Genomic DNA, 27,087 nt, shown 5'->3' on the forward strand with positions numbered 1-27,087 from the left:
GTCACAAGGTATCACCTCACACCTATTAAAATGGTTATCATAAAAAAGCAACAAGAGGTAAGTGTTGGCAAGAATGTGAAGAAAGGAAACCCTTGTTTACTGTGGTGGGAAAATAAATTGATGCAGCCACTATGGAAGACAGTATGGAGACTCCTCAAAAAAATTACAAATAGAACCACCACATAATCCAGCAATTCCACTTCTGGATATATATATACACACACACATATATATATACAGGATATCAAAGAGATATCTACACTCCCATGTTCACTGTAACATTAATCAAAATAGCCAAACTATGGAAGCAACCTAGGTGTTCAACAGATGAATACATAAGGAAGATGTGGAATATAAATGCAATGGAATATTATTCAGCCATAAGAACATTTGTCACATATGGATGCACCTGATGACATTATATATGCTAAGCGAAATTTGCCATATGGATGCACCTGATGACATTATATATGCTAAGTGAAATTTGCCAGACAAAGACAAATATTTCATGGCATCCCTTAAATGTGGAATTTAAAAACTTTTCTTTAAAAGTTCAAACTCATAGGAACAGAAAGTAAAATGGTTGCCAGGGGCTGGGGCTGCAGGGAATAGGGAGAGGTTGTTAAAAGGGTAGTACAAACTTTAGCTATAAGGTAAGTAAGGTCTGAGGATCTAATGTAAAATATGGTGACCATAGTTCATAACACTGTATTGTATAATTAAAATTGACTAAGAGAGTAGAACTCCAGTGGTCTCTGGACATACAAATTAATTAATTAGTTTTTATGTCTTAACTGGATGAAGGAATCCTTTCATAGTGTATATGTATTTGATATGTATATCAAATCACCATTATGTACAATTTAAATATTTATATTTTTATGTCAATTATACCTCAATAAAGTTGAAATAAAATAAATTAACTAAATCATAAAAGCAGCCAAAGAAAAGATACATTATTTCAATGAAATAACAATAAGACTAGCAACAAATTTTACAATAGAAATAATGGAAACTATGAAACAATGGAATAACACCTTTAATAACAGAAAGTAACTCCAGGCTATAATTCTACTTCAAGCAAATAAGTCCTTCAGAAGTGAAATAAAAACATTTTCAGGTGAACTCAAACTAGGAAAATGTGGTCCAGCAGATTTGCACCAATAGGCAGAAAAAATACTTCCAGAAAGAAGTTAGATATTTATGGAGAACTAGGAGAAGCATTGATATTTGAACAACTCTAAATGAAAATTGACTTCATATAGCATATGCATTATAGCACATAATATGTAAACAATAATAATATCTTGCGTCTTTTAGTTCTACATTTATATTATACCCCAAATTAATAACAGAAAAAATACTTTAAGGAAAGAATCTTTACTACAGATGAAGAGGCATAATTTATAATGATACCAGAGTCAATCCATCCAATCCAGATATTCTAAAATAGCTTCAAATTATCAACATCTAAATCAATAAAATGACTAGAATTTATTTCAATGAATATTAAGTGCCTTTTGAACATTTGGTTTGCTTCAGATCACTAGGATATTTAGGAATATATAAATTATAAAATATGTTCTCCAGGCTTAATTATGTAATAATTCTGGTCCTAGAATTTAGCTTTGCTCTAGTAAACTAAAGTACTTTAGAAACAACAATAATAAACATTCTGTTCTTATGAATTTAACTTAGTCCAATAAAATTGTCTTTTCTTATATTGGGCAACATATGGTAAAGTTCCCCATATATCTAACTTGATAATATATGAATCACTTCATGATTCAGAGAATATATAATAAACAAGGTTAAAACATACTAGATTCTTCAATATGACTTTGGGAATGTCATAACATAACCTCTTTGGGTTTCAATTTCATTATGTCTAATATGAAGGTAATTATGAAAACATCTTATTTAATACAATAAGGATACTTGGTCTAGAGAACAATTCCTGCTCAACGCTTCTAGAATATCTCTGTCAAGTACCTAGAACTATTTATAATTTATTGCTTATTACTTAAGACGCTTATTTACAGCCAACATGAGCTAGCTAATTATTTGATTTCTATTTGATAAACCCATTGGTTAACATTCTTATGATTTCTTAAAATTAAAAATCACCTGTATTGCTTCTATAATTGACTGCTTTAAGGAAAATCTGGTTTGAATTTTCAAAACCCAACTTATACTAATTTTTATCTTTTCCCCCTCGATTTTTAATCTCTTAATAAACTTTTACTATGCTGCTAGTCTTCTATTAACATCCAAAATGAAGGTAAATATATATATTTCTAAGTACTCAAATATTATCACCTATAATCAGTTTTTCCATTAAAAATGTCAATTGGTAGTAATAATTTTCCCAGAGTTTCTACCTTTAATTTGGAGAGAAAATTGTATTTTGTAATTTCAAATGTCTAATCCTTCAATTGAATATTACCATTCTATTCTTATTTGGTATTGGAATTTCTTTAGTCTATGGTAAATATCCCAGTAATGTTTTCGAACAGTCTAAAAATAAGCAAAAGATAAATTGGCCCTTCCATCTGAGAGCTTTCACAAAAATCAAATGTAACATAAATTAAATGTATATTATATACAAGGTACTTTTATACATGTGTTATCTTATTTAATCTCATAATTATTTACATTTTTCAGAAAAAAACACTGCAATTTCAGGAAGATTAAACGATGTGTCAAAGGTTATACATATAATAAGAAATGCCAGGCATTGATCCTAGGTATATCTGTTTACAAATCCAAGATCATTCCAGTACGAGGGGTTGGCAAACTCAGTATAAAGATCCAGATAGTTGCCCTGGCCAGTGTGGGCTCAGTGGCTGGAGCATTGTGCGGTATACCAAAAGGTCATGGGTTGATTCCAGATCAGGGCACATACCAGGTTGTGGGTTTAATCCTGGTTCTGGTTCATGCAGGAGGCAATTGATCAGTGTTTCTCACTCTCTCCATCCCTACCTACCGTCCTCTCTCTTTCTCTCCCTTCTCCTTCCCTTTCTCTCTAAAATCAATAAAATAAGTAATTGTTTTTAAAAAATAGGTGGAGAGTCTAATTTAACCCAAGGCCCACAGTTTGCCAATTCCTCCAAGATAATACAATGCATTCCCTCCTAGAGAATTTCTATTAGCTTTTCTTTAACAGCAATAAATTTTCTCTCTCACTGTTAAAAATGTTATGACTTTAATCTTACTGGGCAATTTTATTTTAATGCTTTCCTTATTAGACTCAATTATTTGAAACAGGTTATTATTGGGAAACTATGCACAACCTTTTACAAAGTATAAATACAGTACCAATCATATCAGAAATTATTCTACAAGATGAAATATTCCTAAAACTATATATAGTACTGGCATACACAAAATACTTAGTGTGAAAATATCAATATTTAAAGTTCCTATACTGAACTTTTTTCACTTACTTGTATATAATTTCAATTGCTCAATCTATATATATTTAATAAGCATAATCACAGCCCAGAAACAGTGACAAATGTCCTTATAATTACATAAAATAATGTATACAAGAAATATAAATATATAGAACTTAAAAGACCTTCTCTCCCTTATTCCAAAATTTAATTATGTGTACCAACACTGAACTTATTTTTAATATAAAAGATTTAAATAATAAAGAAAGAAAAATTTCCTATCAAGATTTTTCTTTCTTCCCTCTCTCCTCCCCCTCTTCCTCACATGCACATTTGCACACTTGTGCATTCTCTGTCTCTCTGTCTCTCTGTCTCTCTGTCTCTCTCTCTCACACACACACACACACACACACACACACACACACAGTATTTTAAAAACACAAAGTCTAAATGACATACAATCTGAGACTTAAAAACCAGCTCTATAAGAAAGCACACAAAGTAAGATTCAGAAAACACAGGATCAGGTTCAAATCCCAGCTCTCCAACTAAAACTAGTTGAATCATCACTTCTTAGCTTTGTGCCTTTAACAACTACTAATTAAAAGTCTGTTATTAGTTATTCTACTTCCTCATCTATGAAAGTGGGCAAAACTGTACTCACCTCAAGTAGTGGTTATGAGTATTAGAGTGAGAACTCAAATGACAAGCCATAGCATAGTGTTGATATATAGTCAAAGACTTAAAACTCCTAGGTGCTGCTATTACCAATACCACCGCTACCATCACCATTTTGGGCAAGTACTATTAACATCGGTTGTTTTTCCTCTACAAAGCAAGAAAAGTACTGCCTTTCCTCAAATGATATAACAACGTTTTGAAGCATCCTACAAATTCTATTATTATATTATATATTGTTCAAAGTTAGGGGGAAATGTCTTTTTTCCCAATAATTTAAAGTTCTTTTGAAAAAAATTAATGTCTATTTTTATTCCTGAAAAGAAATAAGTAGTTAACATTTTTCACTTTGTTTCTCATTATTGTAGATATTTTAAACCAAAACATATACTGTATATCAAAAGATCTATCTATTACATTGCTTTTTAAAGAAAGTCATCCAACACTAATAATCACAAATGGATTTGGTTAAAAGGTAATGTCCGATTTGGGTCTACTTTCTCAATCCCAATATATCTTAAAATCCATTAATTTAGGGTTTATTTTTATTGCTTTTGTTTTCAATCTTCTGAACATAAAGGAAACATGTTGATAAATGTATGCTATAGCTGCTCTAACATTAGTGAATATAAACATTTCTTACCAAGTTACGCTTTTTTAGTGGAAGAAAGTAATAATAGTGGCAGAAAGAAAACATCAGTGCATAGCAAGTAAGAAGTTCAGTGTAGAAACACAACTGCAGAAAAAGCCAATGATTATCTTCACCAACACAATTGTTAATCCTGAAGAAAAAAAAATAAAAAGAAATTAAACTTTAATAAGATGTTAATTTCAGAATTGGTAAAAACAAACACAAAAAACTTCTTATATGGGTAACTTCATGGAGACAGGCTAACATCACTCAAACTTAAAAGCAAACAATACATAGGAAAATATATAATATCTGTAAAGCACTTTGTACTTTACAAAGGAAGTCCATATATATGATCCTTCTTTAACTCACAACCACCGCGTGAGGCAGGAAGAGCAGATGTGAGAACAGGAACAAAGGCGTTAAACTTGCCAGAGATGTACAGTTAGAACTTAAGACACTTGCCAAAGCAAGTACAGTTAGCGATGAAGAGAACAAGAACCTTCTCCTACACCAGTGATGGCGAACCTATGACACGCGTGTCAGTGCTGACACGCGTAGCCATTTCTGATGACACGCGGCCGCATGCCGAGGATGAAACATTTGCTGCTCCTGAGAATGAAACATTTGCGACTAGAGTCTTGGAGTTAGTTTTTTCCTCAAAGTGACACACTACCCGAGTTATGCTCAGTTTTTTGGCGAAGTCTGACACACCAAGCTCAAAAGGTTGCCCATCACTGTCCTACACAGTGCTCTTCTATGAAGCATTCTAGCTTCGAGAGCAATTTGAATGATGTGAAGTAAAATAACTTAATCCTGCCACTCTGACGTAACTGCTAAGCATTCACAATTCTTCTTACTTTTAAAAGCTATCCTTGGTTGCTAAAAATAGACATATATCCAAAACTACTTACAGATTCTTATAGCTACACTTCCAGCAATACAATAGTGAACTATAACTATGAAAAACGATTAATGTCATAATCCCCAAAATTTCAAAGCTAATGCAAGCTAAATGTTTTATAGTTCCAAAATTTACTGTACCCAAATTTTCAAAATATTTTACAATTCCAGGAGAAAACCCTAGTTCAGAACTGTAAGTTAACCTGTACAAATGTTTTTATTTCAATATACTATACTGGCACTGTTTTGTGGGGATTTTTTAAAAAGAATGTTTTGGGGTTTTGTTTTTTTTGTGTGTGTTGTTTTCTTTTTGGTACATATTTTTATTGATTTTGGAGAGAGGAAGGCAGAGGGAAAGATAGAAACATCAATGATGAGAATCATTGATCGGCTGCCTCCTGCACACCCCCTACTGGGGATTGATGCCGCAACCCAAGCATGTGCCCTTGACGGGAATCGAACCCGGGACCCTTCAGTCCTCAGGCCAATGCTCTATCCACTGAGCCAAACCAGCCAGGGCACTGGCACTGTTTTTAAAAAACGATAAAATAGGTTCAATTCCTAATTTAAATTGTTGTTTTAAAAGTGTGTTATTAAAGTATTTTTTAAAATCAGATATAGAACTAAATGGAAAACCGTGCAGAGGCATTCCTTAGACTTAAGAGCTCATTCTTTGTTAATAGAAAATGTCCTGTGTTTTGTTACTCACAAGCAGGGCTATCAGTGTTTATGTATGTACTCTTCAACAGAGACTGCTTGAAAGATGACTTATCCTTGTCCTATCCTTCCTGTCCCCCTAAATTTGAGAACAACTACTATGATACTGGCATTTTTCTTAACCAGAGAGCTCTAAGAAGCACTAAGGTTCTTAGTTTATATATGTAAGTTCTCTTGGTAACAATTATTCTACATAGAAAAAGTGATCAGATTCAGATCAGAGAAAATCTTATGGTGACCTGAGAATGACCTCCAAATCTAAAGCTTTAGGCAGTTAGAACAACGCCATTTCTGAAAATAACAAAAATTCTCTTTGCTTCCAATTTACACTGTATAGTTTCCCTCACTCTGAGTATCTCAACAACATTCTATTAGGAAATTAACTCACGAAAATCCCTAAATTTATTCAGGCCCCTGGTCTACCCTCTTTTCCTATCCTCCAACTCTTTCTACTTCCACTCTTCTTCCCAGTATTTTGAGAAGTTGACTAAATTGGAAGCAAGAGGCCTAGAAACAGAGAACTCACCACAATCTTCGAGTTTAGGCTAAACAGCACTTTACTGTATTTTGTCACTGAGTTAAATCTTTATTCTTTAAAAATAAAAATATCACTAATCTCTATAGTACCAAAATATTTCCTTATTCACTGTTTATCTTTTTAAGCTTAAACTATTGCATTCTTTTAAAGGGAAATATCAATATCCAACCATATATGAACATTTATTATATTTTCAGTTAATCAGAAATATTTCTCTAAAAAGTGTATAAAATGGAGTTTTTCAGTGTGATTACAACTTACCAGTTTACCTAGCTTTTATTATCTATTACTATTATAATTATAGAAGATCAATGAATTGTAGAAAACACTTGAGGATTAACCAGTATAAATTCTAGGCACATTTTTAAAGACTATGTGTTATAAACTATACTATCTTATTGGTGAAATATATATAGTAACAAAGTGCTTTTATCTAAAAGTGCTTTTTATCTACTTAAATAACCAGTTTATAGTAAAACTCAAATTTCCACTAAAACCTTGCTAATAACTTGTGCTATCAAAATAAGTTATCAAAAAATAAGGGAAACTCTAAATTGATTAGCATTACTAGACAAAAAAGCTAAACTCTTCCCTCGAGTCAGCTTTAGATATAAGCAGTTATAAATTTAACAAGCCTGCTATACAGTTAACTTTGTATATATGCATGCATGTATGTACAAACATAAACATAGATATACACAGATATGTTTACAGAATGCTACACTATACCAGTTTAAATATTTATATAGCTATCCCATGCTAGAAAAACATTTAAATACAGTATCTTGTTCACAGATTCTTGTGACAGCTTTGAAATGAGATACAATGCAGAATTCTCACAGCATTTGTTTTAAAAATTCGATTTTTTAAGTAAACATTTTCTTTAAATATTACAAGAGAGCCCCCTATTGACCAAAATTGTTGGCTGTTCAGCAGAATCAGCTGATTTTCACTCACACACATCCAGCATGTATGTAATCTTAATACCTAAAACATGTAATACTGAAAAAGGCTTAAAGGGAGAAGAATGAGGTTAGGGTACCTGAAATGTATTATTCTTCAAACAAATGGAAAGGGAAATATAAACAATGGAATGTATACGGTTTATTACAGTTAGAAACAATAAGAGCTATTGTTTAAGTACTTTCTAAGTCTCAGACACTGTATGTTTTACATACATGCCTCATTTAATATAACCACATTAGTCCTTTGTATATGTGGCTGTATGTTAATTCTTAGCTTTCTATTAGAATATTTCCTTGTTAGAAAAGATAGGATCTCTGTGGGGAAAAAAATGATTCTGGGAGTTCATAGAACCATATAAAAAAATGTATGCTTATTAAAAGGTGTTTTTAAACTACATCACCTTCATGTAACTTTTGTTTAAACCTGCTAAGTACTAAAATTTAGTTTTACTAGTTTTTTCTAAAAGTGAATTATTCATTTCTTACCATGGACAGTGATGATCCATTCTCCTAACACAGTGGCCGCAACGGCTGCAGTGGTGGGAACGCTTTGGTCTCATCAAATTACACTTGTTACATAATTCCCAGAACTCCCTTTCTAGGGAAAGAAATTAAAATCCATTTAATGAAGGTAAATGAGTAATATCGCAATTTAGCAACAACTGTTTAGAGATTTTATAGAAAGTCTTCAATATATATGTCTAAGAAATTTTTCCTCTATCTCCAGTATGTGTTTCACATAACTGTTGTTGCTCTGTTCTATGTATGTCTGATTTTGTATGTTTCTAATTTTCAATACTATAAAAAAATAAGACACTATTATTAGTCAAACTAAGGGATAGAAAGCAATGTATTTGGGTTTGGGACATATTGCTATAAGTAAAATTCAATGACAAACCCCTAAAATACAACCAAATTATTATATTAAAACAGAATTTTATTTAAACAAATTTCTAGAAATTTTGTTATCTAAAGTCTCTAAAAAAGGAATAATGGTGAGTTCTGGTTTCATGGATTAATAAATCAAAATAAATCCTATAATCTCATTAGAGAAACAGAGATTGCATTCCCAACCCTCAAACCATTTTATTTTCTCATATTAACAAGTTCATTGGGGAAAGTTTATGGGGGAGATTTGGAAAAGATTTTCAGATGGGTTTAGGAGATTATTAGAATAGTTTCTACCTACATATCTGTAAATCATGTCTTGGTCTTCTCTCTTTCCTTCTTCAGGTGTATGCATGTGCAAATAGGACCGTGGTGACCAATATATTCTGATGTCTGATAACTACCTACAATACTATTGTACTAGCCATCTCAAAATCCTCTCTAATAAAATGATAATATGCAAATTAACCATCACTCCGCTACATAAGCCACGCCCACCAGCCAAGCCACGCCTATCAGCCAATTAGGGCAAGTATGCAAATTGACCCCAATCCAAGATGGCTACAGCCACAGAGAGCAAGGTTTCCCAGGTCACAGAGCAAGCCAAGCTTTCCATAGCCGTTGCAGGCCTAAGCCTCCACTCAAGCTACAAAGTTTCAATTATAGAAGGTAAACAAATTCAAACAAATGGTGGCAGAATGGAGCTTGAGAGAGCAGGCCAGGGTTGCCGGCGGCAACAGGGGAAGCAAAGCTTTCCGCACACCCTGGCCGGGCTCACCCGCTTAAGGCAACAAAGTTTCAATTGTAGAAGGTGAATTAACTGCCACAGAAATGGCTGCCGGAGCCCCAGGCTTGGCTCCGCTCCAGGCTACAAAGTTTCAATTGTAGAAGGAAAATAAATTCCAGAAACCAGGGCCTCCCCTTGGGTTGCCAGGGGGCGTGGCCGGCCTGCAAACCACCACAGGCCCCTCGCTCAGGCCGCTCCACACCCCAAGGGAACCCCACCCTGATCCAGGACACCCTTCAGGGCAAACCAGCTGGCCCCCACCCGTGCACCAGGCCTCTATCTTATCTAATAAAAGAGTAATATACAGATTGATCATCACTGCAACACACAATATAGCTGCTCCCATGTGGTCAAAGATCCTGCCCCCATGTGAACACAAGATGGCCACCACAAGATGGCCAGCAGGAGAGGGCAGTTGGGAGGCACCCGGCCTGCAAGGGAGGGCAGTTGTGAGGGACCAGGCCTGCAAGGGAGGGCAGTTGAAAGGGACCAGGCTTGCAAGGGAGGGCAGTTGGAGGTGATCAACCCTGCAGGAGAGGGCAGTTAGGGGTGACCAGGCCGGCAGAGGAGGGAAGTTGGGGGCAAACAGGCTGGCAGGGGAGCAGTTAAGCATCAACCAGGCTGGCAGCGGAGTGGTTAGGGGATGATCAGGCTGGCAGGCAGAAGCGGTTAGGGGCAATCAGGAAGGCAGGCAGGCAAGCAGTTGGGAGCCAGCAGTCCTGGATTGTGAGAGGGATGTCCGACTGCCCGTTTAGGCCCGATCCCACGAGGATCGGGCCTAAACGGGCAGTCGGACATCCCTCCAGGAGTCCCAGATTGGAGAGGGTACAGGCTGGGCTGAGGGACAACCCCCCGCCGTGCACGAATTTCGTGCACCGGGCTTCTAGTATAAAATAAAAGCCTATGGGAGAGAAAGTCCAATTTCTAATTTATGATAACTATAAATAAATTAAAAAACTCACAAATATATTTTTTAAAAGAAAAATCAAAACCTAAAACTAATCAGAGAAAAAAAGACAAATTCCACAAATGACTGAGGATTTTAATATAAGTAAACCGCATCACTTTTTTTTTTTTTTTTTTTTGTAAGAGAACATTTATTTGGTAAATCATAGTGGTAGAAAAAGTAATTCCTAGAAGAAATGGACTTAGGAAACAAGTTACCTGGAAGGGCCCTGGAGCTTGGAAGTGAGGAAGCTAATGGTAATGGGCCTGGGACAGGGAGGGGAAGAGGAAAGAGAAGGGGAAAGGCAAGGGCGTGCTCCTGAGGAAGAGCACACGGGTCCTCCCTTAAGGGCTTTCAGGGTGAAGATTTTAGGGGAGGTCCCATGGGAAGATCTCAAGGGAATATTCAGCAGTTTTCCAGGTGAGCACAACACTGTTTAACATGGATCCTTATTAATGCTGTAAATACATGAATGAATATAAAACAAGGTTTTATTTTATTTTGTTTATCCCTCAGAAAGGAAGGAAGCACCTTCTGTTTTAGTCTTTTAAAAGACTCGAATTGCTAAGGGGCCCTCGCTCAATTACTGCATTTCAAATCACAAAGTAATGTTTTGGAGAAAAATATAATTTAAAACTACCAAAATCAATACAAGGTTTGGGTCTTAATAGTGGTTTCCGGCCCTAACCGGTTTGGCTCAGTGGACAGAGCATCAGCCTACAGATTGAAAGGTCCCAGGTTCGATTCCGGTCAAGGGCATGTACCTTGGTTGTGGGCACATCCCCAGTAGGGGGTGTGCAAAAGGCAGCTGATAAATGTTTCTCTCTCACTGATGTTTCTAACTCTCGATCCCTCTCCCTTCCTCTCTGTAAAAAAAAAAATCAGTAGAATGTATATTAAAAAAAAAAAATAGTGGTTTCCTGACAGAACTGGTTGCCAATGTAGGAAATAAATGTTAGTAAGTCTCCTACAGATCACCTTTAAAAAGCAATACAAGCCCTGGCCAGGTGGCTCAGTTGGTTGGAGTATTGTCCAATACAACAAAAGGTTGCGGGTTCTATTCCCAGTCAGGGCACATGCCTAGGTTTTGGGTTCCATCCCCAGTCAGGACACCTATGGGAGGCTACTGATTGATGTTTCTCTCTCACATCGGTAGTTCTCTCTCTCTCTCTTTCTCCCTTCTGCCCACTCTAAAAAGCAATAAAACAGCATATCCTCATGTGAGGATCAAAAATAAAAATTTAAAATAGAAAAACAATATAAGCCTTGGCTGGTGTGTCCAGTGGTTAGAGCACCGGCCACACACCTAAGGGTCATGGGTTCGATTTCTGGTCAAGGGCACATACCTGGATTGCAGGTGTGATCCCTGGCCCCAGTTGGGTGCATGCAGGAGGCAACCAACTGAATTATTTCTCTGACATCAATGTTTCTCTCTCTCTCTCTTCCCCGCCCCTTCCACTCTATCTAAATATCAACAGAGAAAATATCCTCAAGTGATAATAAAAATAATAATAATAATAAAATAAAAATAAAACAATATAAGAGGGAGGAAAAAGGCAAAGCTATGAGTGAATACATGACCCTCAGCATTAACAGCGTGGGTTAAATTTCAAGGAACAATATCAGACAAATTTAAAACATGATATATTTTTTAAAACTTAGAGGGAAGATTTTGTTCTCTAACCATGTGTCAAAAAGTAGCTCTAGTGATGACAAAAAACACTAAAGTCAAAATTACTAGTTAAGAAAGAGCTTGATGATGAAATGTTCTAAGACTGATTGTGGTGACAGTTGCATAACTCTGTAAATATACTAAAAGCCACTAAAGTGTATAATTTAAATGAATAAATTATACTGCATATGAATTATACTCAATAAAGCTATTTTAAAAAGTTAAAAGATTGAATAAAATCATTTCATGAAATTTGAAAGTGACAAAAGTAATATTTCTATATTTCAGACATGTGTGAATAATTTGAATAATATAAAAAGACATTTAATTATTTCACTTGACTATTTTATCTGCATGCCGAAAAGCTTGTAAAATCAAATTCTGGGGCCTAGACAGTGTTGCTCAGTGGTTGGGCATCGACCTTTGAACCAGGAGGTCACAATTTTTTTAATCTGTATTTAAAGTCATAGTAAAAGCTGGTGGAACAAGGATCTGTGCCTCAAATCTGTTCTGGAATATTCTGCCATGTGACCTATAAAGCATAATCTATGCTCCTGATCACGCAGGCTACCTACCTCATGCAATTACCCTGAAGATTATATGACATGAGATAGATATCAAGAGACTTTGAAAACATTAAAATATGATAAATTAACATATTTTTTGATTGGACAAAAAGGAAATCTTCTGAACTTAGTGAAGAAAAATAGGCCAAATGTCAATGGGACCAAATATAATGCAGATATCCAAATAGTCTGCAAGATGGTGTCCTCCGTTGCTACAGTCTATAAGCTAAAGGTAATAAAGTGGTTTCGTGATTCAATTAGGCCCACAGATATTAATCTGCTTGGTATTCATTTAAAAACAATTTTTAAAAATTTTTAGCTAGTTGCCAATATTTTTTTAAATCATGAAATTTCTCATAAAAATTATTATTAAGTAAAAATGTAATTTCTCAAATAATTACATACCACTCAACAAATATTTACCCAGTGTTTACTAAGCGACAGAGACTGTTCCAGGCACTGAGGATACAGCACTGAACAAATGAAGAAAACGAAACAACAAATATTCACCCTCACCGAGGTCATACAGATCTAGGGTGGGAGGACAGGCAAACCAATACACAAACTGAAAGAGACAGCCAAGGAGTGGGGGCATGAGGAGTCGGCTGGGATTTGCAATTTTAAATAGAGAACTCTGGAAAGGAAACATCTGAGAAAAAACTTGAAAGTTGTAATAGATGTCATGCATAACTAATGCATACTAAAGGCAATAAATACATTAATAAAAAGAGTAATTCTGGAATAGTAAAACTGATAAATCTGAAGAGTACCATACCTCCATGTGGGATCTTAGGGTTCTCAGGGAGTCTTCCTGGATCAGTTACTGAGGCCCTTACTAAGGCAACCAGACAAAATATGGCGATGCCATAGAATACTAGAAGGAGAGGGAAAAGGAAAGGTAAGGGGTAGGAGAAGGGCAAAGGGAAAGGGAAGGGAGGAAAGAAAATTAGTCACTTACCCTTAGAAACATTTTTATCAACAAGCAAAGTTTAACTGCCTATTTTAATTAATACCATCCAGATAAATAATTTTCAAAAGACAGAAAAATTAAATGATTAATTCACTTGGTTCATCAAATAATACTGTCAAGAGGACTATCTTAAGTATACCACTTTTAAATGTTACTTCGCATAATAACCAATAAACTTGTTGTAAATCCTATTCTTTATTAATAGAGATTCCCAATAAGCAATGGTATAAATGAATGGGTACCCTACTAAGTACATGTACTATATTTGAAAAAAATTAAAACAGCATTTTTAAGCCTATCCTACAATTAAACTTTTTCATTAATTCTTAACTGGCTATCTTCAAAATTACTTTGAGTTAGTGATGTTCAACTGTTCCTTTCAACAGATTTTAAGATATTTCATTTGAAAATAAAGAATCTAGAAACTTTTTTAAAATGAAAAACTAGATAAAGTAACAGTAAGAGAAAAAAGATTCATTCATCATAATTCAACCTTTTAAATGAAAAAAAACATAGGCATTTTTTGAGGGTGGGGTGGAGGAGAGGGCACTGCACCTGTAATAGGAAATTGAGTTCAAGTGTTAACTACAGAGCTGACTGCATGGCACTGGTCAATTTTATCATTTATGTATCAAAAACCATATTTCTCACAGCTCTTGTGAGGTCAAAATGACATAATGTATATGGAAACTGTAAATGCCATGTACATGTAAAATATGTCATTTCAATTTTAATCATAAGCAAGCCATCATCAATGAACTATAGCAGAAAATAATTATGTAGAAGTTCAAACTGTTATAATGAACATTTGTATCACAAAAATCTTAATTCTCATTAATGTATACCATCTTCATTCTTAAACTCTTTATACATTTGCAGTAAGTACGTAACAGAAATATTAAAAATACACAAATTGACACAATTGTATCTTTTTTTAAAATAAAATGATCTTTATATATTTTGTAGAGTTTGATATCTAACCTATTTATCTAACCCTGCAAAATAGTATATAAAGGACATTATTTTTTAAAATTTCCATAATTCAGTAAATAACAGTATTAATAACACTAATATTAAAAGGAAGATTAATATAGTACCACTATATTCTAAAAACATTCACAATGAAGAAAATCTTTAATTATATAAAGAAATAAAGACCTAGAAACTTACTTATTATTAATATGCCTGGAATATGTCCTTCTTCATAGTGAGGAAAGAGGACAATTTTGGGAATTATAACAATATTGTATAACCAGACAAAGACAATCAAACCCATGCAGCACCAACCATGTGGGTCAACAACAAAGTGAATCCGGAGACCCATTTTGCAGTCCTACAACTGCCTGCCAACCCACAGGAAAGACAATCCTATGGAGAGAGAAAGAAGAAAAAAGTCACTTACTAGTATATAGAAAAAAGTATTTGACTAAAACAAAATTACCTTACTGGCAACTATAACGTAATACTTGTTTACTTTTCTTTGTATATTTTTGACAAAATAAAATACTTTAGAAAAGAAAAAAATGTTTCAGGATATTCAAATTTCACTATAAGCTTCAAATAATTTAATTTTGATTTTCTTTATGAATTGCTATCATGGAATATAAATCGGCACTACCTTCTGAAGTTAAATACAAGTCTGTCCGTAACCCAGAAATTCCATGTGTAAACCCAAAAGAAATGAGTACACATATCCACCAAAAGATATATATATATTATAATTTTTTAGTAGTTTTAATCATAAGACTAACTGATGGTCATCCAAGTCAAAATAGCAGTAATTTTGTGGTGGGAAGGGTGTTTAACTGGAGAGGAACATAAGGGAACCTTAGAGGGGTTAGAAATGTTCTCTCTCTTGACCTGGGTAGGTTACATGGGTATATACATATGTAAAAATTCACTGAGCTGTCCACCTAAGATTTGTGCAATTTAGTTTAATTTTAAACCATAGTAAATTGCTTATAAATCATTTTGAAAAATTATAATAAAAACTGAAAAGCAATTAAAAGTTGCCAAAATAATTAAATTTGAATGAAGACCAATTAATCTTATTACTATCAAGGCTTTTTTCAGTTGAGTGTTAATAAAATAATGAGCCTCAACGTTAAGATACTTCTATACCTATGTTAAAAAAAAAGAAAATGACTTTAAAAATCCATTCTTTAGATGTAACTTATAAGCTTAAACAAATTATAATATAAAATACAATGACATAATACATTAATATACTACGTTGATGTTTCGAAAACCAGAATCAACTGAGATTTTTAAAAATACTATTCTCAGACCCTGATCCAAATCTATGGAATCATAATTCTTTACAAAGTAAAGCTCAAAAACCAACAAAATGTTAAAAATGTTCCCCAACTGTATATGACACAGCTGAGTGATATCAAGGAACCACTAATTCAGGAGCTTCACTCAGACTTTACTGTTACAGCAATGAGTTGAACTCAGTTCAACAAATAGTCACTGAGCCTCCACTATACAGCAGTTACCTGTGCAGACACAGTAATGAATAAGACATGGTCTTTGCTTAAAGCAATTAACAGTCTAATGGGGAAGAGAGTCATAAAATGGTTTTAATATAATATGGTAAGTTCCAGAGATGCGGACAAATTGTTACTAGAGGCACAAAAGACGAGGACTAATTAAATCAGGGCAAGACTTCCTATAGGGGGTGAAACCTGAGTTTAGTATTAAAAAATGAGTAAGTTATTCAAGTAAAGCAAAGTGACAATACTGTAAACAGAAGGAAGAGCAAGAGGTATACAAGGGTAAAAGTTGTAGGAGGTATTACAAATTGCCATCATAAATCACAAATCTTGCCCTGACTGGTTTGGCTCAGTGGATAAGAGCATCGGCCTGCGGACTCAAGGGTCCCAGGTTCGATTCTGGTCAAGGGCATGTACCTTGGTTGCAGGCACATCTCCAGTGGGAGGTGTGCAGGAGGCAGCTGATCGATGTTTCTCTCTCATCGATGTTTCTGACTCTCTATCCCTCTCCCTTCCTCTCTGTAAGAAATCAATAAAATATATTTTAAAAAAATAAATAAAAATAAATAAATCACAAATCTTTCAGTGGAGAGAGAGTCAGTGGTGAGAAGGTGCTATATCAAGATGCCATGTTAAAATATTAAGAGTTCATTCCTGGAAGGTGTGGCTCATCCTGACCAGGGCACAAGGCCGGGTTTCGCAGATCCCCAATAGAGGGTATGCAGCAGGCAGCCGATCTATGTTTCTCTCTTGTATAGATGTCTCCGTCTCTGTCTCTCTTCCTCCCTCCCTTCCTTTCCTCTCTCTCTCTAAAGCCAATAAAAACATATTTAAAAAAAAAAGAATATTAAAACGTCATTCTGAGGCACTGGAAAGCTATTGAAGCAGGGAGTTAACGTAATGAGATAAATACATTAAAATAAATTATTGACACTCTGGTGAGGAAGATGAAAGATCAGTTGGAGAAGAAATCAATTGAAGAAATAGTTAGAATCAAACCAGTAATTTTACTGGATATTAGGGGTCACAGGGGAAAAAGTCAAGGATGACTCCCAGGTTTTCAGTTTATATCCCAGACTACTTAATTCTTAGAATAATTTATCATTAGTTGAAGTGCCTCAGGGTACCAACTCTTAGAGGCCTTGACAATGTTCTTTAAAGCTACCAGAAGAAAAAAAAAAAAAAGATTAAGGATTACTTAATTTTAAAAGGACAACCCTATGCTATCATTCCTAGAAGCTACAAATATCGGGACAGCTAAAAATAAGATGGGAACTCAAATGCACCACCACTCAACTGATGAAATCAGATATGGTCTAAATTAATCCTTATATATGAAATCTAAAACATGAATAACGCCTAGGTCTTTAAAAAAGTAAAAGTTGAACTTCAATACCTTTTAATTAGAAAATTAAAATACCTATCAGTATCCTTTAAGCGTGAAAAGTCAGAGAGGATAAAACATCCTATTTAACTTACTAGGTATCATTTTAAAAACTAAATATGCTCAAATAAAAATGATAAGCTATCTACCAAGCTAAAAAGAGAAACACTAAAAAAAGTTTACATTTACAGTCTTGCCAACCATCGAGTGGTAAAAGAAATGACAAAAGGCTCTGTCTCTCAACACATTCAATATTATTAACTTCATGTAACTTCTCTAAATATTTCAGTTCCATTCAGGACTAAACAACAAATTATGAATTACAATAATTATACAGAACAGAGTAATTTAATAACTTATTTCCAGATTTATTAATATTAGAAACAGAAGAGCAAACAAGCCAGCAAAACAAGTAGCAAAATTATATAATACTCATTAATTTTTTTAACTTTATTTTTATTCTCCTCTACCAGAGAACAAATTTTTTATCACTAGAAAAGAGAGATTCCTCACAACAGAAAATATTAGATAGTGAAAAGTATAGTTACAATGTATCTACTTTCCTGGATGTAAACATATAGGTAGCAAACTCTAAAAGAACAAGCATGCTCGAGGAAAAGTGAGCAAAAGATAAAAAAATAAAATAGTAAACAAATAATATGTTGAATATTTTTAAAATACCTGATTAGTGAAAATTAGTGCCACATAACCCTTACAACTGGATTGTAGAGAAGAAAACAGTAGTCTCCCAAGAGCTCCAAATCAGATTACACCCAGAAACACTTAACTGGTAGAGTTGTAGGATCACTCCACTCAGTTAATGACAACTAGGCGTGGCTTATGACTGAACAGAAACTATTACACATCCTGAGCAACAACCGAACTGACAATGCTGCTACTCCGGTGGCATTTGTAAAATACTTTCATTAGCCAAAGATCCCAACATATTAATTTGTATATTAAATGATGAGCTTATAACTAAACTTTGATGTAACTAGTGGACATACTGGTACTTCAACATTTTTAAAGATTGCTATCTGGTAACTAAATATACTTGAGTGCTGTGTCTACATAATTAATGATGTAAATTACTACAGCACAAACTTTTTTTCGAGAAACTATAATTCAACCCTAATAAACTGGACTGCATAAATATTTACAACGTTCAAACTATTCTGGTAGGAAACCATCTTTCCTTTTTTGCCTTTTCAGATTTTAGAAAATGATAAAAGTTAGCCAACATAATTTACAAGAAATATAGTCAAACATTTCTGTCTAAACTTACAGGTTTAGCCAACTCTCCACATCAGCCAGTGGTCTTATTACTGTTCCATGAATATGGAGAATGTATTCCATCTCCCATTTCTCCTATCTGAAATGTTCTTACCATTCTGCTTACTCTAAATTCAACTCATACTTCAAGGTCAATTTGAATCTCACTCTCCATATAAAAATTTTCCTGGTACCTCAGTTCACAGTGATTTCTCTTTCTCTTCTATTCCAAATAAAAAGCAAAACCAGTAGAACAAAACAGCAAGTGGTTTTATAATTTTGGAATGAGGTAGGCCTTCACAAAGGAGACCCATAAGCCAAGTTTGACCATATAAAGGAAGAAGTTCTGAAGCCAAAGACACATCAAAAATGAAGTTAAATGACAATGCATCCCTGGAAAATAATAAACATATGACTAATAAGCATACAAAATAAATACTTAGCGAGGCAAATCACAGAAGAAAAACGCAATGGCAAATCACTAGTGATTAGGAAAATGTGAAATAACTAGGCATATTTTTCATCTTTGGTACTGACAAATTTTAGAAAGATGACATCCAATGTTGAGAGGACAGAGAGAAAAGGACACACTGGTAGCATGTAAACTGATACAATCATTTGGAGGGCAATTTGGCAGTAAATGCCAAACTCTTTAACCCAGCAGTTTTATTTCTAGTAATACCTAAAAAATACTCATTAGAGTGTACCGGTCTGTGCAAGGATGTTCTATACAGCACTTTTTTAATCATAATAGTATGGCACAAACTAAATGTCCATGTAGAGGAAGAGGAATGAGTAAATAAATTATAACATCCATAGTGTAAACTATTTCCAAGTCACTACAAATTTAAAAGGGAAAAAATGAGGTAGCTCTAACTCTCCATATGGCTACTCACATATAATGTTGAGTTACATAGGCAAAGTCTATGGGGGCGGGGCTTGTCTTAGTGGTTTCCTGAAGAGAGACAAGAAAAAAGGTAGACTAGGAAAGGGCATAGGGAACTTTTGTGGCACTGATAAAGATCTCTATCTTGATATAACTTTGAGATACACAGGTCATGAACTGTCAAAACTCAGCAAATACACACTGAAGAGTGTTGCATTTCATGGTATGTAAATTTACCTTTTAAAAAATCCTGTAAAACAACATTGAACTCTAGTTAATAATATGTTTGCTGAAGTATTGGGGAGAGAGGGAAGAAAGGGAGGAAGTGTACTGATAGCTACAATTTACTTTGAACAGGATCCAAAAAAATTAAAGTCGATTGCTAGATGGACAGAGGGATGGATGAGTATATGATGAAGTTCAGTAAAATATTAGTTGTGAATGTAGGTGATGGGTATTCAGATGTTACACTATAATTCTTTCAACTCTCCTGTTAAATTTTTTTATAATTAAATGTTGAAGGAGAAAGCAAGTTATAGAAAATTGTGTACAACATGATTCTGTTAGAAGCAAAGTATATGTATGAGCCAATTCTGTAAAATTCTGTATATGGATCAGAAAAAAAGTGTGGAAGAGAACACACCTCCAAAACTGTGAACAGTGGTTATCACTGGGCTGAGGAAGGACTGAGCAATGAGAAGGAAGGCTTTCACGTTTCATGTATGTGTTTTGTGTTCTCCCATGTTTATTGGTAAACATATGTACTGCTCAATTCTTTTCAACCAACTGAAAAATAAAGATAGCCTACAGCCTTACAAACAAAATGTTTAAATTAAGCCTCTCTTTATCATTATATAATTCCCTTATCTTAAATGCTTTTAAAATTAATATTTTAAAAAATGCAATGCAGAAGCACCAGGTGTAAAGCCATATAAGATTTATAATCCTGAAAGATGTTTCTGAAACTTGTATTACTTAACAGATTATTTTTCTCTATGGAAAAGCCTAGACATTTTCTTATCCTCTAAAAAAATGTTTAGTTAAAATTTAATGTGAATAATTTTAAATAAACATAAGAAAACTACTTTTTTGCAAATGAGCAATTATTAAATGTATCTAAATATAAGCATTAAGGATACAATGCCACATAATTCAGAAACATATTCCCATGTAAAATTAAATGCAGACTTACCACTTGCAAATTCACTGTGATGTGTTGTAATTTTTCTGGTACTTGCATTTAGAGGTTTTATCTTGATTCATTCTTTTTTTTTTTCACATGCCAACAAATGGATCTCTCTTCAATAATAGTTCTCCATAATAATCTATTAATGATTTAACAAATAATTATCTCTCACAAAGATAAAAATTGTAAGCAGCTAAATAATCTGAGAAAATGCCAATTACAAAATTTTAAATTAGTAAGATGATCCTGTGCTTTCAGATCCCACACCATCCCCCCAAAATGTGCATTTGATTACCATTGTACATGAAAGTTCTTTTTTTTGAAACCACTCAGTTCCCATAAAATCAAATCAGCATTATGTGTACAGCATTTGGGCTTCATCAAGCTTCCTGACCACAAATCACAAAATGACAATCGATTCTGAGATCACTGATGAGACAAAATGCAATGTAATGTCTATCATAATGGGAGGCTGAAACTATGTAATCACAATTGATAAACATAAAATTAAGAGTTTAAAATAGAAGCAAGTTTTAGTTTAAAATGTTGTAAGGAAAGAAGTTATCCTCCTGTAATAAAACCATTAAGAGAAGCAATCATAAAAGTTAGTTTCTACAATTCAAGCTTAAATAATAATACTGTAAAGAGTTCTCGATAACACATACTGATTCAATATTTCATTAATTTAATCAACATCCACTGACTATATACTGTGCTTTGGCACTGGATATAAATATAATAGAGAAGCCCCTATCTCAGTGGAGAAAGACAGTAAACAGACAAGACCAATACCAGGTAAGACAGAGGGGCAGGGGAAAGAGCATCTCATATAGGAAGGATGTTGTTGCATGGCACTTTTTTCACTTATGTGAACATTTACAAGTGTACCAGGTTGTAATACAAAATGTATTTCTCATGGTAAATTGCCATCAGGAAAAGGTTTCTGGAGAGAGTGAAATCTGTGAATTAGCTAAAGGAAGAATGGAGACTCGTCTGAACTAGGGAACAAATAAGCAAAGGTATAAAGGCAGGCAAAGAAAATCCAATTAAGCTGAAATGACAAGAATCACTGCATATGGAAGAATGGAATAAAACATATCTATCCTTTTGACCACAATCAACTCCAAAAAAATATATTTCATAATGTTACTAGTACACACAAATATGTGAGATATGTAAATATATATTTGAAATATATATCTGGAAAAGTTTAATAACATGATTACCCTTACTAGATGTGATGCACTATGATATTATTTCATGACTTACAAGCAGAGAATGATCCAAAAGTGAAAAACACTGCTAAACCATGCCAATGAGTTTGGATTTCACCCTGAACACAGTGGAAACCACCGAAGGATTTTTAGAATGCCCTGATGAACTTGCATTTTGGAAAGAAGAGCAACACCTTGAAGTATGGACATAAGTGGGTGGATAAGGCTCCAAGACTGACCAAGTGAAATAAGATCAGTTTACCGGTTACCCACATAAGAAATTAGGGCACCTGGTAAACAACCCAAAAGTTGTAACTTATAAGAGAAGTGGGGAGGGATGGGGAGAGGAAGGAAAAGTTAAGATAGCAGGCATGTTGGAAAAGGGCAATTAAGAACTTAATGAGGAAAACCTATACGAGCTGGTGAACAAGTGGAAGCAAAGAGCACATGCCAGGATGGTTCCCCAGTTTTTGGCTTAGGGATTAAGTGAATGGTGGTACCATTCTCTGAGACAGGAAATAAAGGACAAGTTATGAATTTGTTAAGCACACTGCTTATCATAGCAATGAGAAACTATTATATACTGAGAATATAAAAAATACATAAAAATCATTATCATTACATTTCCATTCCCCTTAGATACTTATGAAAAAAGAACTATTTTCTCCCAGGGCCAATTTTTCTATGGTCCATGATTGCTAGATTGTCAAAGGTAATTTATTTCTACTCTAACTTTCTAAGCTAAGTTAAAGTGGTCTCCTGGGCTGCACCTTTGTTTCTTAGAGACAAAATATGGAATGAGAAAGTAAAGGAGCTGCTGCTCTAATGGAAAATGGGTGAGTTCATTTTCTAGAAACAAATCTCAAGCAGAATTAAATGTGGTACATCAAAATGTCCTGAAACATGGCCAAGGTCAACAATGCTGTGAAGGCTATGACTCCATGGTGGCTTCCCAATGTTTTAGCACAGCAGTTTCTGTCAGCAGCATTAGGAAATAGCACAAGTCACCCATCCATGAGTCAAACCCCAGTCACTCACTGGCTTAAAATCAAGAAAAAATCCAACTTTATACTTATAGTTGTTAGAGCTACACTGCAGCTAATGTATCCAAAATGACTTGAACATTTCATCTAGTTCAACAACATCACCACCATTGTGGAATCAAATCTCCTCTACGTGGTATAAAAGCAATGTTAGTCTTAAGAATTCAAGAAATTTTTGAGATAACAAAGAATATTCCAAACTCTCATAACTATACAATGTAATTAAATTTGTAACATTGCTAGGTCTAAAAAAATACAATCAACAAGTTATAGGGCATACCAGAGAGAAAAAAAATTACCCACAGGGACAAAAGAAAAAAAAAAAAAAATATATATATATATATATATATATATATATATAATTGCAGCTTAAAATAAAATTTAAAAACGAAGTTACAACTATATAACTTTAAGCATAAATTTATAAAACTATTTTACTTCTGATTTTATCTACTTTGAAAATTGATCAAGTTAAATAATTCTACTTAAAGGATCAAGTATAGCTATCCTACCTAATAAAATGGTAATATGTAAATTACCATCACTTCGCTACGCCCACGATTGGACCAGAGGAAGGCGCAGGGGGCGGGACTCGGGGTGGCCGGGGTAGCCGATTGGGCCAGCAGGATGCTGAGCTCGCGTCGCCAGTGGCGGCGCGAGCTCAGCGTCTGCGCCATGCCTGTGCTGCGGAACAGAAGGGGCGAGCTCACGTCCCGCTGCAGACCATCAAAAGTGGGGGGTGAGGGGGGGGCTGGGTGCCTGTCTGCTCCAGCACCAGGCACCCAGCTCCCCTGCGATTGAAAGCGAAAGCGTATAGGGGACCCTACACGTGCATGATTCAATCATGCACTGGGCCTCTAGTCCTTAAAAATTAGCCAATGAGGTATTCATTTTTTAAAAAACCACATTGGTATTCAATTTATTTCAATAGAATAGGAAATTAATTTTGTATAAATATTAAAGAGAGCCACATTCCAATTATTGACATAGCCTCTTATTAGCTCTCCAAGCTTCAGTTTCTTTTCAGAATTCAGTTAACCATCTGTAAAATGGTAATAAAAATATTAAGTCACAGGGTAATTGTGGTGATTAAATGAGAAACTACAAATGATAAGCACCTCCAAAAATGAGGAAGAGAAACTTAAAGATGAGTTCTACTTCTAGTCTTACAAACTCCAGAATGAAAAATGATTCTGGTTCCCCATCATTAAAGTGGTGGTACAACTTAACCATATGGCAGCTACCTACTTTCTCTAACACTGAAGTCTGAGAACCACTGGTCAGAGATGAAAAACCTCAGATGGTACAGCCTTTCAGCTAATATCATAACATAAGCATGTAGGGAGGTTGCATTCCACATGTTGGCATGAGGTCTCTTCAAGCATAAAACCAAAAACAGAGATGTGATCTAAAATAGAGAGACTGAACTGAAGCCTGTAAACTAATTCTATTTCAGTAAAAGCAGAAGGACAGGTGAGTTACAGAATGAAGCATGGGAGAAAATCAGGACACAATTTTCGAAGATAATGAAAAATGCATAATTAAAGAATCCTGATTCAATTGCTGAGTTCTCCAGGAAGACTTTGTGAAAATGTGAGCAGTGTTACTTCATGTCTATGAAGATGGGCTTTTTAAACTAGGGCTAACTCAATTTACCAATGATTCTTAACCAAAGAATTATTATCGTAACGATAAGCAAGACTGGTGTTTTTCCACTCTTGTGTTTCACCTATATTTTTTACTGATTCAAAAGCAGTTCAAACGTTTTCAACTTAAGAGTTATTAATGTACTGATTACTCTACTATATGATAAAATGCCGTTTATATTTAGTGCATTTGGAAAGTTGAATCTAAGCCCTAATAGTTTACTAAATAAAAAGTCTTTATTCTTTAATATAAAAGTAAAAGTGATCTTAGGGAACAACTTTCTGGTAATAAAAATAGCTTTTCCTCTGCCTTTCCCGATATGCCTGATAATACTGACACCACCACCACTGGCCTTCTAAACTGAAAAAGATTTTATTGACTCACACTCAATTATAATGCCAGAATAAAAGCTCCATGGAGACATTACTAGACTTTTCAATTCACTTCTTCACTAATACATGGCATTGTTTTATCTATACTCTTTTTGAAAGTTCTGAATCAGTCCCCATCAATTAAAGAAATCAGGAAGTGGGCAAATAAGTAACACTTTTATGATTCACTGATTACTGCTTGTTTTAGAACCTACCTGTTGGGCTAATGGTTCTGTGCATGCATTTTAAAATGCTCAAATTTCTTTTACTGAATTAAACAATCCAGAGGTAGACAATGTATCACAGTTATCACCATTTTATTCAAAATATGCTCTATTTCATTTACTCCAACTACAGCTTCTAAGGTATGTTAAGCTTAACAGAAATCACAACCATTTGGAAGGGACCTTATATCATCCTGTTGCTTTACCTCCAAAATGAGGAATTCTGGAAGAGCACTACACCAAACACTACTCCAAAAGTATGGAATTATACATTTTTTTTACTCAAATTGGATATAATTTTATCAATACTTCTTCAAGGAAATGTTTTAAATGTACCTGTAACATGTCAAAGGGTCTCAAATTACTTACAAACATACACATGCCAAGTAAGAATGAAAAAGCGAATGAGCCTTACAGAATTTAGCCTGACTTCTTGGTTGTAGAGATGAGAAAACAACATGGGTCACTGCCCTACCCATGACAGCATTGGGACTGAAATCCAGTTTCCCTTCCACAACACTAAATCTCATGCGGTTCCTCCTTTCTGATTCATTTCTCACATCATCTCATCTTCAAAAGTCTTTTTGCCATTAAGATATAATTAAGGCAAAATAAAGCACCTCGCTAGGTTTTATCTTTAAAATAAATAAAATCTGTAAAAGTTGGAAGAATTTAACTAGATATTACATCAAACGCATTTTATTCCTGGGATGGCACATACTACATTATTATTATTATTATTATTATTATTACTATTACTATTATTACCATCACAAGGAAGGTAGTGAATTTTTTTAAGCACACATATTAGCATACGAAGCTGAGGATCCATTCGACACGTTTTTAATTTACCCTTCATTAGCCTTAGTCCTCTTTACTTAAGACTAACTTTGCACTATGAATTATGACCCGCCCACAATGACCTTGATTTTTTTTCCCCCCCTCCTGGACTTTTATGGGCGACTATATTGCAATATTTTCAAGTAATAACCGGTCAAGTTCTCTCAGCCCTAGAGATACAGACATCCTCCACTGACTCACAAGGGATCATAAAACCGTGACCCAAATATAGCTTGAGAAAAACCACAACTTTAAATGGACTCTCCAGTTAAAACCCAGACCTATTAAAGTGAATGGTAACAAGTGCAAACTGCTGCCATCCCTAAGCCCTTTCCTCCAAACCACGCTAGGATCCCGGGGAGGGAGGCGGGTCAATACAGGAGTAAACTCTTTCTGCTCCTGCTGCTCCTCGGCAGCCCGGCTGCACCCGCGACCTGGAAATGAATGGAAGGCGATGGCAGCCTACACCTGAGACCGGCGATCCCGGGTACACAGGGGGGAACAAGTAGTTCATAAGCGAGAAACTCGGGGCAGAGATTCAATGAATTAAATAACAACAATAATAAAAACGTACCCAAATCCCCTGGACTAGAGCAGGAACCCTCACCAGCTACTGGGAGGAGCAGCGGGCGGGCGGGCGCAGCTCGGGCTGAAGATGCTCCAAGGAAGGCCGGGCCGGGCGAGCGGGGCGCCAGGACCCCCGGCTCCGCGGCGCGGGCGCGGGCGCAGGTGCGGGGAGCCGGGCGCGGCGGGAGCGCGCAGGTGAGGGCGGCGGCGCCCGGAGCGGGCGCGGAGGTCGGGGAAGGCGGGGGCGCGTCGGCCCCGCGCCCGCACACGCTCACCGGCGCTGGCTGCTCTCCTCTCGCCGC

The 27,087-nt window shown here is 35.1% G+C and overlaps 1 protein-coding gene across 5 annotated transcripts in view; it reads right to left on the reverse strand.

Moving 5' to 3' along the window:
* ZDHHC21 (zDHHC palmitoyltransferase 21) overlaps window positions 1–27,087 on the reverse strand; it is a 69,877-nt gene extending 42,790 nt beyond the window's left edge. For 2 of the 5 annotated variants that reach the window (XR_013814499.1, XM_079790213.1), the window contains exons 1-6: window positions 26,793–26,931; window positions 20,886–21,018; window positions 14,827–15,024; window positions 13,462–13,560; window positions 8,314–8,425; window positions 4,717–4,855 (exon numbers count right to left, since the gene is read on the reverse strand). Coding sequence is in view for 4 of the 5 variants with exons in the window: in XM_079790213.1 (XP_079646339.1) it covers window positions 4,717–4,855; window positions 8,314–8,425; window positions 13,462–13,560; window positions 14,827–14,980 (504 nt within the window). In the remaining variant the exon portion in view is untranslated. Of the gene's footprint in view, window positions 1–4,716; window positions 4,856–8,313; window positions 8,426–13,461; window positions 13,561–14,826; window positions 15,025–20,885; window positions 21,019–26,792; window positions 26,949–27,060 lie in introns of those variants that run through there. The other 3 variants (XM_079790215.1, XM_079790214.1, XM_079790216.1) reach the window with 3 other exon arrangements.

Source organism: Cnephaeus nilssonii (assembly GCF_951640355.1).
Source record: "Cnephaeus nilssonii genome assembly, chromosome: 14".
In the NCBI taxonomy this organism is placed as follows: Eukaryota; Metazoa; Chordata; class Mammalia; order Chiroptera; family Vespertilionidae; genus Cnephaeus; species Cnephaeus nilssonii.